Source organism: Grus americana, chromosome 2 (assembly GCF_028858705.1).
Source record: "Grus americana isolate bGruAme1 chromosome 2, bGruAme1.mat, whole genome shotgun sequence".
NCBI lineage: Eukaryota > Metazoa > Chordata > Aves > Gruiformes > Gruidae > Grus > Grus americana.
This window is the reverse complement of record NC_072853.1, coordinates 74,859,082-74,872,539: the sequence shown is the minus strand read 5'-3', so window position 1 is coordinate 74,872,539 and position 13,458 is coordinate 74,859,082. Positions and strand designations below refer to the sequence as shown.

Genomic DNA, 13,458 nt, shown 5'->3' with positions numbered 1-13,458 from the left:
ACTCTCAAGGTCCCTTCATCCTATGTGGTAGGCTTTTACAAAAGTTAACAACAAAGTCAAATGTTAGAGATGACCTTGACAACTTCGGGCATGAACCAATGCCATGTCATATCAATGACAGCTTTTTCAATCAATTACAAGCTAGGATTAAGTGACACAACTGTGATGAATCCATATTTCTACACTCTTTTATATCTTTTATCATTATAGCATAAATTGTCAAAGAGATTATGATAATAGATATAGCAAATACATTAAAAAATATATTTGGACACATACATACATACATACATTACAGAGACAGCAATGTGTAATCTAAGTTGTCAAATGTGTTTTGAAAGCTATGTTTCTAGCCCAGAGAGCTGTTCAGTGATTTGTTGAAGGACAGACATCTGGATCATTATAGTAACTGTATGAACAAAAAATAGACAGTTGATTTCACAGCCATTTTTGACCTCTCTGAATAATTTCAATCTGACTATGCAAAAACTCTTCCCCAAGCAGACAACAGCATTGTACTCACGTCAATTATTGTAGGCAGTCAATGTATGGCTGCTGAATAAGTGATTCAATCCTTACAGAATTGGTATTTAGATCTGGCATCTGTTTTTCTTGGCTTCTTTCTCTGCTGACTCTGCCAGCTTCTTAATCTAGCTCCCTTTCTTTCCCTTACATGCATAGACATCTTTCCTTTGCCTCTTAATTTTCTGCAGCATGCAACACGTTGACCTGTCTGCTTCTCTGTGATTACAATTTTTCAGATGCAGTGTGCAACTCATTCTATAATTCCAACAAGGATGTTTCAAGTGTCAGCCTATTGTTTGATTTATTGCTCCATACACAAAGGACTATGAGACAAAATACAGAAAGATCTGAATTCACTGTAAAAGGTAGAATACTTGGGGTAACACTACGATTTTTTCCTCCCAAGTGCATATTCCATAAACATATAGTTAAAAAAGTGTTAGGACACCATACAAGACATTCAAAACCTACAGCTTCAAATTAGAAAGGCTGCAAAGGCATCAAAAGACTTGTTGTTTATAGGGTTGTAACAGGGTTTTCATAGCCATTTCTTCTCTTCCTTCTCTTTAATTTAAAGTAAGTAAGGGCCATTTCATCTATATGTATCCCGAGAACCTAACAGCTATCAAACTTAGACCGACCAGCTGCCTATACATCTACAGACAATGCCAAACCTATCCACAGTACAGACCAATATGAGGTAACATAACTCAATACAGTGTAATACTGGTTGAAACTGACCAGAGTCTAGCAATCTCCTCTGTAGCCTACCCAGCTTCAGGCACGGTAGTTCAAAATGTAAACATATTGATAGTGACCAAGGTCAGAGACAAAATACAGGACTAAAAGCCCCACAGGTCTGACCCTGGAGGGCATTTCTAATGTTAATCCAGAACTCTAATTAGGTAGCCTGACAAAAAAAACCTTACTTAAATAGCCAGTTAAGGTCACTAAATTGAATAGATTCCAATCACCATGTGGAACAACGCTAATCATATGGCAGCTGTATTCACTGTTCACTTTAGTATTACCAAACAAAATATTTGTATGCAATGTAAACAGAAGAGAAGACAGTTCAAAATTAAGTCCTTGGAAATGGAAAACAGAAGAACAATTGGTAATGACGACCATTATGACCAACATTTTCTACACAGATGTACATGCAGATGGCTCACAGACATGAGTAGATGAGCTGAAGCCACATTTTTGGGGATTTTGGAAAGGGTTGAGGAACTGCTTCCCATAATACCATAGTAATGACAGGAAGAAACAGAATTTCTAGAGGTATGTTTTGCAAGGATCTTGCGTAACGATTATTCTAAAGCTATTAAGCTCCGGTCGTCATCATCAGTGGCAACAAAAAGGCGATTTGAGAAAAATAAAATCTTAAGAGACTAAGAGAGGTGACTCTAGTGACCTATTTTATTGCTACTTAGCTGGCATTGATTCAAGAAAGGTCACAAAACTCTTGAAAACATGCTTAAGTTTCTGTGGAACCTTTCAATAATGTCAGGGCAAAAATTAAAGGAAGTCTTGACATTTCTGACTCTTTTAGAGACCTCTGAAAATTATTATCTCCTCGTTTAAGTGTATGCCTGCCTCCTGGACTCTTATCCGCAGAAAAAAGCCAACAAATTCATAGTCATCAGTGGTATAAAGAGTATATTTTCCTATTTTTACCTATAGTATTGATACAACTTCACCTAATCAGTCACTTACCCCTTTGAATTTCACAAGTCCCTTCCAATTTATAGCATATTACTAAATCCTGAAGTACAAGGTCTGTTGACCCAACTACATCATCTTCTGGGCCGCTCAGTTAAACACCACTACTTTTCCATGTGCAAATAAAGGATTTTTTTTCACTGTTTCAACAATTTCCAACCCTGTGCTTCTTTCTCTTATTTAAAGAAATTGATCTTCATTAGCTTAAAAACTGAATGACATTTGAAATGCCACATCATTCACTTTCAGCTCTGAAAGTAAAATAGCAGACTTGACTTTGGGAATTCCATCAAAATCCAATAATCCAACTCTTACATTCCGTGTTTGCTCTGCTAGTCAGCACATGAAGGAAGAGAGCTTCTGCAGATGTCTACTTTGCACAACCACATGCAGTAAAAGTATGCTTTCACCTCCTGTCCTTCCCCAAGTAAAATGAACTTGTACTCCTAACCCAGCAACATTTCTCTGTGTGTGACCAGTATCCCCTGCTCCTGACCCCTGGTAATATTCTGCCAAGGATCCCCAAAAAAACCTATCTGTCCCTATAGTGTTGGGTGACACTGTCTGTCGGTATGTTGTACCTCATCTTTGAACACTCTGGGCCATAAATTCCAATATTTCATAGAACATTTTATAATCATTAGGATATGCTTTTAGAGAAAAGTGGAACAACAGAAGAAGTTGGTAAGAGAGAAGAATCAAGCAGGCATATAGGTCATTTGGCTCAACAGACTTAAGAATTTTCTTCTATCTGCCAAGACGGCAGTTAAATGCAATAAAGTTAATCCCTGGCAGCATATCTCAGCAAAATTTTCCAGAGCTTTTACATTCCCTTTGGAACAAAACTATTTTTTAAGAGGCATGCCATTATTTCTTTCTCTCCAAATGAGTTATTCACTGACCTTTACTGACTATGCACAATCCTAGTAACATTTCACATGCTATCAGAATATTTATTTTATTTTCCAACACTACCTTTTCCTATTTTTTCTACTCAATATCACATTACAGAAGATGAAACAGGCAAAAATAATATACAGAGAAATCTCTTTGAGAAGCCAAATCATATTCAGACCATCATTCCCAAGAGAAATAGTTTAGAATTCAGGGGAGAACTGCTATTCCCTTCAAATCTTTCTTTTCTGTCTTACGTATGTTCCCATCACTCTTGCAATTTCATAAACTATGGACAGAAATTGCATTAGCCTTTCATAGATAGTATAGTGATGAGAAAGAGAGAGGGATCATCATTTTCTTCATGTTTCCATGTTGTGATTTCTTTGGTATGATCTCTGTAACTCCATCACCAGTGTTATTTATTAAATAACAAGATTAATAATAAAGACCAGGCTGTTTCACCTGGGCTAACATTCATAGGCCAGTATGGTTCTTCTGATGTGTATGGAAGTTACATATTAAATATATAATTAAATTTAAAGAACTCAGGTTTACACAAATAGGTAAAGTTTGCTCTGCCAAATCTCCATTTTTAATTGAAATGAGTTAAATAGTGCTCATTCAAAGTAAAGTCAATTTCTTATAACTTGTTTGCTGACAAGTTTTACCTGTAAAAATATACTACATCTTACTCTGTATCTATAATGTTTTACTTTTTTTTTTTTCCTGTGGTTTAACCAAGAGCAGTTTGCCAAACTGTTATTATGGTTGGTGAGTCATAGAATCATGGAATCGTTTTAGATGGAAAAGACCTTTAGGATCCTCAAGTCCAACCGTTAGCCTAACCAAGTCCCAAGCCTAATTCTCAGCCATAAGCAGGAGTAACTCTGAATCCAGTTGAACCATAGAAAATTACAACCTCAGGGTCTCATTCTCTCTTAATCATTTAGAGTTTAGAGTGAGACCGTCACCTTCAAGACTCAGATTGATTTCAAGCTCTGATTTGCTTCTATTATCTGTGTCTTTTTGTGCAGTTGCAAAATTGCAACACCTAGGTGCTCCGTTGACAACATCATTGTAAGCAAAGCCTCTCCTAATTTAATTTTATAACTTGGCTTTTGCAGACACTCTAGATTTTGATATTGACTGCATATGCTGTCATTAGCTCAGTCAGTTTATGAGCCTACCTATGGCTGTAGATTATGAAGAAGTGACCATGGGGAAGTTCTGCTGAATTGCAGGCATTTATAAGCTTCCACGTCTCCTACCAAATTCTTCTTTTTAATGATGAAATATGCATCTTCTCTGTTATGGTACAAATACAACTATTTGATTTTTTTTTTTGTTACTAAAGTTATGTTATTCATCTTACACTACATGTCCTGACTCTTAGGAGTGCTCTATATCTTGCATGTTCTACCACCAGATCTATAACCCATCTTCTTGAAACATCCCTTCCTACATCTGATTTTTTTCTCTCATTTGCATAATGCTCAAAGATAAAACCGTTTTACTCCTTTGAATTTGCATATCTTAAGTTTAACTTGATTAGTTAAATTGGTATTTTTCTGCTAAATCTGAACGATTACAATCAAGCACAGCAAGAATGATATTCATTTTTTCCCTAGTGTTCTTGAAGTTCAACAAGTCCTACTGCAGCAATTAGCTGGTATGCCTCTCTTTCTGCCTTTTGATAATTAGCTAGCATTTCAGGATTCTTATCCAACAAGCAGGCTCTTAAGACAAAAAGTCCACTGTGTACTCACAAAAGATTCCTGCCTCTCTCCTTCTGAAACTGTAAAGAGCTCTTCTGTGCTGTTTTATGAAAAAGGAAGTTTCATGAACTGTAGGCAAAATACGGTAATTATTTATTTAAAGCAACTGCCTATAGATATTATAGTAGTAGGATGCCACCAGTTCTTCTTTTACTGCCTTCTACTTTCTCTGGAAAAGGAGTCCAAGTGGGCTATAAAAATCAGTGTGGTATTTCCTGAACAGAAGCATGAACAGAAAAAGCAGGAGATTTGCTTAGCTGTTAGCTGAACTCTAGAATTTATGATTTTAACTAATAATAATCAGTTTAGAATCTACAGATAGATTTAATTTAAAGGATCATGCATTCTATTGTAATAGAAGCAGCAAAACACTCAGCTGATTGCTATACTTTGCTATGGTGAGCATCTTCAACAGAAATGCTTATCCAGATCATGCTTCCACAAGAACAGTACCTTCTATGAACTATGGCACCTTTCAGTATCTTTTCAGAGGAGGGCTTGGAAGAGGCAATTGGGCTACCTTTTGAGGACCTACAACTGCAGAAAACCTGGGAGTAAGACATAGCTAAAGAAATTCACCTTAGTTGTGTGTATTGACTCTCTTACATGAGTCTCTGGGGAAGATTTTCAATTCTTATGGGTAGTGGATGGTGAAAAAATAATAATAAAATTTCTTGAAGGAGATAATTTGGTTATTTGATATTAACATGGAATTTACATATGGAAATCAAGTTCTAGAAAATATTCAAACTTTGCAAGGAGAAAAAGGTATCAATTTGCATCCAATCTGTAAAAAATCAGAACTATTTTATAATATTAACACACCTATTCTACCCATTGTAGCAGAACAGTGAAAACTATAAAGGGCAGAAAATTGAAATTTTGTTGGACTACTAAGGTGGGGTGAATTTCAGCATTAAAAGCCAACTGAAGATAATAAAACAGCCAATTGTTAATGAAGGCTTAACAACATTTCTATGATAATTTAGTCTAATTTTAATTTTGAAAACTTCATTAAATAATTTCTTGTTTAAACTAGAGTATATCTTTTTAAGGAAAAAAAAAAATCTGAGATCTAGTCTTGATAACAAAATAAATAGCTAGTGACCATAGCTTCTGCTAAATTGTCCTAGTGTTTAGGGAAGCCACGATCCACAGTCTAAAACCTCATGCATCTTATTTTCAGAATACGTATGTCAAATTGTATTTTTCTAGGCACTGTGTCTCCTTGCACATCACCTCAGTTTCAAGCATCTGACTAGGAAGAAGAAATTGAAGAAGCCTTTAAGGTCCAAGACATTAAGTATTAATAAATATATAAAATAAAATATCTTTCAGTTATATTAGCAAAATTGTCTATTTGAAATAGGAAACAAACAGATACCATCTCATCACTTTGAAGGAACTGCTATAGCCTCAGTCTACATCAGTTAATATGTGAATAACTTTATATGAAGCATCACTTAAAAGAATACTCCACAGATTGATTTAAAAGTGTGAATGATGTGAATTACTGGCACAATCCATATGAAAAAGATTTCACAAGGATCAGGTCACTCACTGTCCAGTACATGCTCCAGCTGTGCAAAGGTTTACAACATGCTAGCTGGTCTTTTGAGTACAGTTCCAACACCATATCGTAACTCCATGACATTACATGCAAAATCAAGGGCAGTCACTCTTGAGGAGTGATTATAGGACCCCTAGGCTCAGCAGATATATCCTAAAAAAGCAAGATACTTGAGTGGATATCAAAGAATTTATTCCAGTATTTGAGCAGTGAAATTTATTCTGGTAACCAGTATGTCACACTGCTATTGCTCAAGAGTAGTCTCTGACTATAATATGTCCAGTACAGTTACAGTGAATATGCAAGGTGTATCCAGCTTTATGCAAAACAAAGAATATAGAACAATTCCATAGATCACTTCTCCTCTTCCCCAAGTTCTTCCTGATTTCAAGCATTTAAAGCCATGTAAACAAACACAGCCAAAGAAAAAGTTTAGACACAGAAGGACAAAGTGTTTTCATAACTTTTTTTTTAATGTGGTTTGCATGTAATGTATATATATTTGCTTAAAACTGCTCTTCTGCTATCAGTTATACCCTTATACAACATTTCCTCTTTGCTGCAAAAGATTTGACTATGAATAACAGCTCTGCCGCATTCTATTCAATGTGGCAACGTTCTTAATTCTAGAGACAAGAAGCTCTGGGACTTTCCTGACAATCTATTCATAGGAAGTTCCCTGTACTTTTTTGCATTTTTACTGTGAAGTACAATTAACTCTTTGTCTTGGAGCACAAATCCTCAAGAACAGGTTCCCCCCCTCAAGAGTTAAGTTCCCCAAACTCTGACTCTTATTCTGGTAATTTTCTTCTTGTGGAATATTTTGTAATATTTTATAGAAGACATCCCCAATCCGAATGGAACTACTGGCATCTCACAGGTTTTGCAGGCAGCACCATCTTACCCACAGTCCACTAAATGCATTCTTGGTCATTGTCAGCATTCTTTTACTGGTAAGTAGCTAAGTGAGTATCTACTTCTAAGGTCCCATACCTCTCCTTTGTTCATCAACATATCTAACTGGTCCACTTAATACTGTAGAACAGAAGGAATAATTTCTTTTGTGGTTGACAATTTTGTCTGTTTTTCTAGGATGAAAACTCCATGCTGATGTTCCACTAACAGCTGCAATATGAAATATAAACCATGTTTCCTGAAAAATAGGAATTTTTTTAAGGTTTTCTTTGTAGTCTTGTAGGGTTTGCTTTAAGAATAATAACACAAATTGGTAGTAACAGCTGCCTGAGTATGAATCACAAGCACTAACCCAATGAAAAATGAAGTGCAACATTTAGCGGAGTCAGCTTTCAGATGATTAGTGAACCGCTTCTGCACGGATATGGGGTAAATTGCAATGCAACTTCAATGACCACCCTTCATGATGGTTTGCTTTCCCATTCAGAAATTCTGTAACAATCAGTAATCATGATGTATGTGCAAGGTGGAAAGACCCCACAAGTTTATGCTAGTTCTGCAATTCCAGAAGCTGGTGTTCAAATGGGTGTATATTTTAATTAATATACAGCATTTGTCTTGAGAGTTCAACATACTTCCACAAGGTAGAAAGATCTAAAATGTTCTCTAACTATTTATTAGGCAATTCTTATTAAAATATGCTACTTCATCCCCAGTACCCTGAAACAAACAAACAAATCAAAAAACCAAAAAATCCTCCCATGTGTGGTTTCAGTGGCATTGTTCAAAACAATCTTCACTTAGAATAAATCAGAAGTATGATACTAAGTCAGCAAACACAACTGTCTATTGTCAACATATCTTTTCCTTTTTAAGTAGCTTCTGTCATCTGAACACGTGTTATATTGCTCCCACTATGCAGATTATACACTGCCACAGAATGCCAAGGAATGGAAGGTCATTGGGCAAATCCCCCAATGTGCAGCATATGCTGCAGTCATGAAAGCTTGAGCCTTGTCACCTGTTATGAATGTGAGGTATTCCCAGCTAATGTGAAATAATTTGCTGTTGCATATACAATAAATGTTAAAACCATAACCACAGTGTGAAATTAAGATATTTGTGTATTTGCTAATGGAACAGGCATTAGCAAACAATCCATCTGTAATCAGATTTTACTGAGAAATGCTAGGAGCATTTAAGCCTAATAATTAAATTAAATTAAAGCTTAAGAAATATGTTTTGTTGGAGGTGCTATTCAGCCTTTTCTACAAAAATTTCACTTCACATATAAATCAATAGGAGTTTTGTTATTATCTCTAAAAAAAGTAAAATCACACCTTACTTTAACAACCTCTTAGTTATTAGACCATAGGGAATTCAAAACTGCTTCTCTCCTCATGCATAAAATCTTCAATAATCTATAAAATACTCTTTTCCTGTAAACTGTAGCCTTTTAACATGAATATTTGTGTTTCAGAAGCAGTAATTGCACCAGCTTGGATTGGATTGCACGCTTCCTTCTAGTGCTTCTAGTTTGCTCTTGACAGTACTAGATCTTATCAAAGTATCTCTGTAGTGATCCTGACTGGGAAACCATTGTACATCAATGAGTTAGTGATATATATAATTATTCAAATGACCAAAAAGGAGGATGTTCAACCATGGACAAGATCTGCACAGCGTGCCATAGGAAAATCCATCTGAGGTTCATCCAATGATGCACGAAAGTGGGGTTCTCAGCATCTGGAGGGATATAAGATTTACCCCCTATCTATATTCTTCTTTTTACTCTGTGTTATTAAAACAGCTATTTTATTAAACCATTTGTTGTCAGACCTTTCTTACTGAGATACAGAAAGAACCCTGCACCATCTCCCTCCCTCTCTCACACATCCCTCTCCTTGCCCCAGTGCAAAACAACTTCTCACGGCTATTCTTGACTCATCTATCTTTTGTATTTTGTTCTTCAAAGAGAAATGGATTTGCAGAATCTTACGAGGCCGATTATCCCTTTTGTCCAAGAAAACAGTCAAAAATCCTATAGTTGCAGAGCCTGAGTTCTGAGGTAATTTATTCTCAGAGCCAACGTTTTGAACTTGGGATATATTACTACACTATCACTGAGCAGGTAGTACAGATTATAACTTATCCTGGTTCACTGAGAGTCTACAAAGACAACCTGGATGAAAAAAAACTGAGTTCAGCCAGAAGAAGTCTTGACAACCTAGAAGGTAACACTCTTTTAATAGTCAATAGGCAGATGACTAATAGAAAAGGTGATGTTCTGGAATCCAGCTTTCAAAAACAAACTATTCACTGGGTGTTGTGTTCCTTAAAGGCTCACTTTGAGCAGCAGGAAGATGGCTTACATGTACAGCTTCTGATCTCACCTGAATTTACCCAATGTAAACTCCAGAAATGGCTGCTTTTTAGCAATGGGAATACCATTGCAAAATGTACAGCTGACAAAGTTCAGGAAGGCTGTAGGATGAAGACTGCTGTGTAAATTCTAACAGCAGAATCCTTGAGGTTAGCCTTGAACTCCATTAAGAGGACTTCTTGGTTAACAAAAAACATTTCGAAAGAATTATTATTTGGGGAGCTTCAAAATCAATCATGCTAATAGATGGTTTCATTTGTCTGAGAAAGGGCTGTTTCAGTACTGTGAGAGGGAACAAGGAACAACAGCGAAGTCGGCCGTGAGCCACTTGGCACAGCGGTTCAGTGTACACTGCTCTGCATCACAGTGATGGAAGGACAGAGAGCTCTTAGAAAAGTAAGTGGACAGAATCAATCTCATATGAGGCAGCCAAAGACCTCACTGTCATTCTGATCTGAAGATTTCTTCATTAAAAAGAACGGATTCTCCCCATTAAGCAGCAGTCTTTGCTAATAAATGTGACTGGTTATGTTCAAGTATTCATGGAGTAATATTGAAGCGGCAGATTTCCTTACTGAGAGTGTCCTGAGTAAGTAAGTATTAGATTAACTACACCTTACAGACTGGGCCAGAAACTCTTGCATATATAAGGATTCAGAATTAAGCTAAAATCAAACTACACAGTTTCCACTCAGTGCAAATGGTGATGGGCTTTATAGAGCAGATATTCCTCATCTGACAATCTGCTCCATGGCCACTCTAATGCTAATGACACTGGGTCCTTAATGAGGCCAATGCCAGTACAGGATTCATCTGGAGTGGTGAAGGTCAGCTGCATTACTCTCAACATGCCTCCTACCAGCACAGAAGCCTGAGGGGAAAAACTAACGGCTCATCAGTGGCACAGATGTGCCTGCAGGAAAATGTTCCTCTGGTTATTTATGGTTGGATAAAGTCATTTACAGAATCTCAGTGGAGCCAAGGGGCCATAACCAGTCTTGAGAATCTATTTTCTTTTTTAATCCTCACAGGAATTTCAGCATACTGTAACTACGCTGCACTCATGAAATGTTCCCCTCAAAGAAAAAGTGGTTTCATCCAAACCAATTATGTTAAAGAGGTTTCTGGAGGGGGACTTTTGCAGAATATTGCACACTAGAAATTCAGGGTGAAATGTACAATTAGCACGTGTTCAGTATAATCTATCCATTTAGTTGCGGCAAAAGAAAGCAGGAACTATAAAGGAGAATGGGATTAAAGAGATGATAACCCAGCGCCTTCAACAGTCCCCAGAATTATCTCTGGCAAACATACAGTTTAATGTTAATGCTACTCAGGCAAAATATTCTGATGTATACTAAGGTATTTTTTGAATTATTTCTCCTCGAAAAAAAAAGGGGGGGGGGTGTTCTGTATTTCGACTTTTGATCAGATAGAGGCCAAAAGAATACATCAAAATCTCAACACTTCCCATGTGACAGAAATTCTCTTTACGGATCATTTCTACCACTGACTGGCAAGGATTTGTCTTTGATGAGAGACAACAGAAGTTAATCAGAAGAAAGGAATATGTGAACCTTGAGATGGACAAAGCTGAGATATTTCAGAGGGTGCACCACAGAGAAACAAATAAAACATAGAAATAAAAGGAATCAGCATAGGAATGAAGTGCAGGTTTGGGATGCAACTGAAAAAAGGTGGTTAAAGCTTAAGTACAGTCTTCCTGCTAATGGTCTCAATTACTTCTTCTATCTTACCCCTCTAAACATAATTTATTAAGCATTCTTGTTACAGCTAAATGGTAGTCCTAGTATGTGATTTAACAATATTCTTTAAAGAATATATTCATAGAATCATAGAATGGTTTGGGTTGGAAGGGACCTTAAGGATCATCTAGTTCCAACCCCCCTGCCAGGGGCAGGGACACCCTCCACTAGACCAGGTTGCCCAAAGCCTCATCCAACCTGGTCTTAAACACTTCCAGGGAGGGGGCCTCCACAACCTGAATGTACATCAGGCTTTCTCTTTTCCACTACTTAAAGAGTGCAAAATGATCTTCCCTTAGATCACTTCACAAAGTTAGGCCACTTCCTACACACAGGTGCATCAACATCGAATTATTCAAATTATCTTCATATTATTTGCCCTACACATAAGAGAAGCTCAGTTTTAATTTACTGCATCTGTAAAACATCTGTCTTTGAAGCCTTAAACACAAATTTAATCATCTCTGCGATGAAGGGAATCACCATTTCCTCTAGCCAACACATCGTCAGACATATCTTAATAAATAAAAAGTTTTCTTCATTTCTGTATCAGTTCTGTATTAGCCTCCTCTGAAAAGTCAAAACAGGTCTTCATACCTGTGCCATTATCTATAAGCAAAGGATTTTAATCTTATTTCTCAAATTTTATAATCTAAACCACCGTCAAAATCTTCTATTAGGTTCTTTTACTTGTAAATCCTTTGTAACTCATAGAATACTATAAACTCATAAATAAGGCCATTTTGGTTTTCCAGTAGGTAGTCAATCTACTTAGTCAGAAAGTACTAAACAGATCTACGGTCACAGTAGTGAATAAAGCACAAAAAGAAATTAAAATTTTCATAAACAGGATAGATGTTACATGTGTGTGCACAAAACACAGATCTAAATACCAATATGCAGTATTTTACACGTAGCATAGATGTCCATGACAAACACTTTAATTCTCTGTATAATCTCAAACAATCCTGCAGGCTATTCCAATTATTCTAAACAGTGTTTAGATTATCCCGTTGCTAAAATCATCAGTAACATTTTTGAACTTTTGTGAGCAGTTCTGAAACTTACAATTGTGTTTAAACTTATTAATTATTTAATTATGTATTAAACATTAAAACATATAAGTTTTTTAATTGTTAATGATGACAATTTTTTTCAAGAAAAATCAAAACTAGATCTGCTCCATCAATGAAAATAGTAAGAAACTTCCATATGATTAAAACAATACACTTAAATGATTATACTTTTCAGTTGAATGCACATTCATGTTAGAAAATAAACTGTTCATTTTATGTTGGATGAAAAATTAGCTTTGTTTTACTTCATTTCCTAGTGGAAACCACTGCGGTAAATGACAGAATTTACAGAACCATGAAAAAGGCAGAAAAAGAAAGTTGTGCAAGAGGGGTTTTTGTAAGCATTCTTTCTGCAGTTTATATGATATGATATGCTCTACTACTTCAATAAAATGAAGGTTCTGTGGCCTACTTTTTTAAATAAAGAATTGAAAATCATAATGTAAAACGTAAAATATTCATTAATATATTCATTTAGTTTTTCAAGCAGCTTGCACAATGTTAAAATTGTGCAGCACGTCACATTTCGACACACAGGCAGGATAGACTCCTTAAATTCATAAAATGCAAATGCACTCGCTTAGAGCAGAATACATGTTTATACAGAATGATGAAGAGCCAAAATACAAAATGTTCCTGTTCACCTATACTTATTTTAGCTCTACTCCAAAATAGATTAACAAATGAAGCAATCTGACTGCTAATGAGCAGCTGTGAGTTGCACAAACCATCTCCGGACTTACTAAACTGGACATAAAGTTTTGCATTCACTGCTTGTAAATAAAGATGTAGGGAAGTGCAATTTTACTTTAACAACATAGCTTTC

General features: G+C 36.1%; 1 protein-coding gene across 2 annotated transcripts in view; it reads left to right on the top strand.

Moving 5' to 3' along the window:
- Positions 1 to 9,169, top strand: part of VSTM2A (V-set and transmembrane domain containing 2A) — a 51,591-nt gene extending 42,422 nt beyond the window's left edge. Inside the window, exons 5-6 of one of the 2 annotated variants that reach the window (XM_054816837.1) lie at positions 7,332 to 7,445; positions 7,585 to 9,169. In XM_054816837.1, coding sequence (XP_054672812.1) covers positions 7,332 to 7,445; positions 7,585 to 7,589 — 119 coding nt within the window. In that variant the 3' untranslated portion in view covers positions 7,590 to 9,169. Of the gene's footprint in view, positions 1 to 7,331 lie in introns of both variants that reach the window. The other variant, XM_054816834.1, reaches the window with a different exon arrangement.
- Positions 9,170 to 13,458: the final 4,289 nt, after the last annotated feature.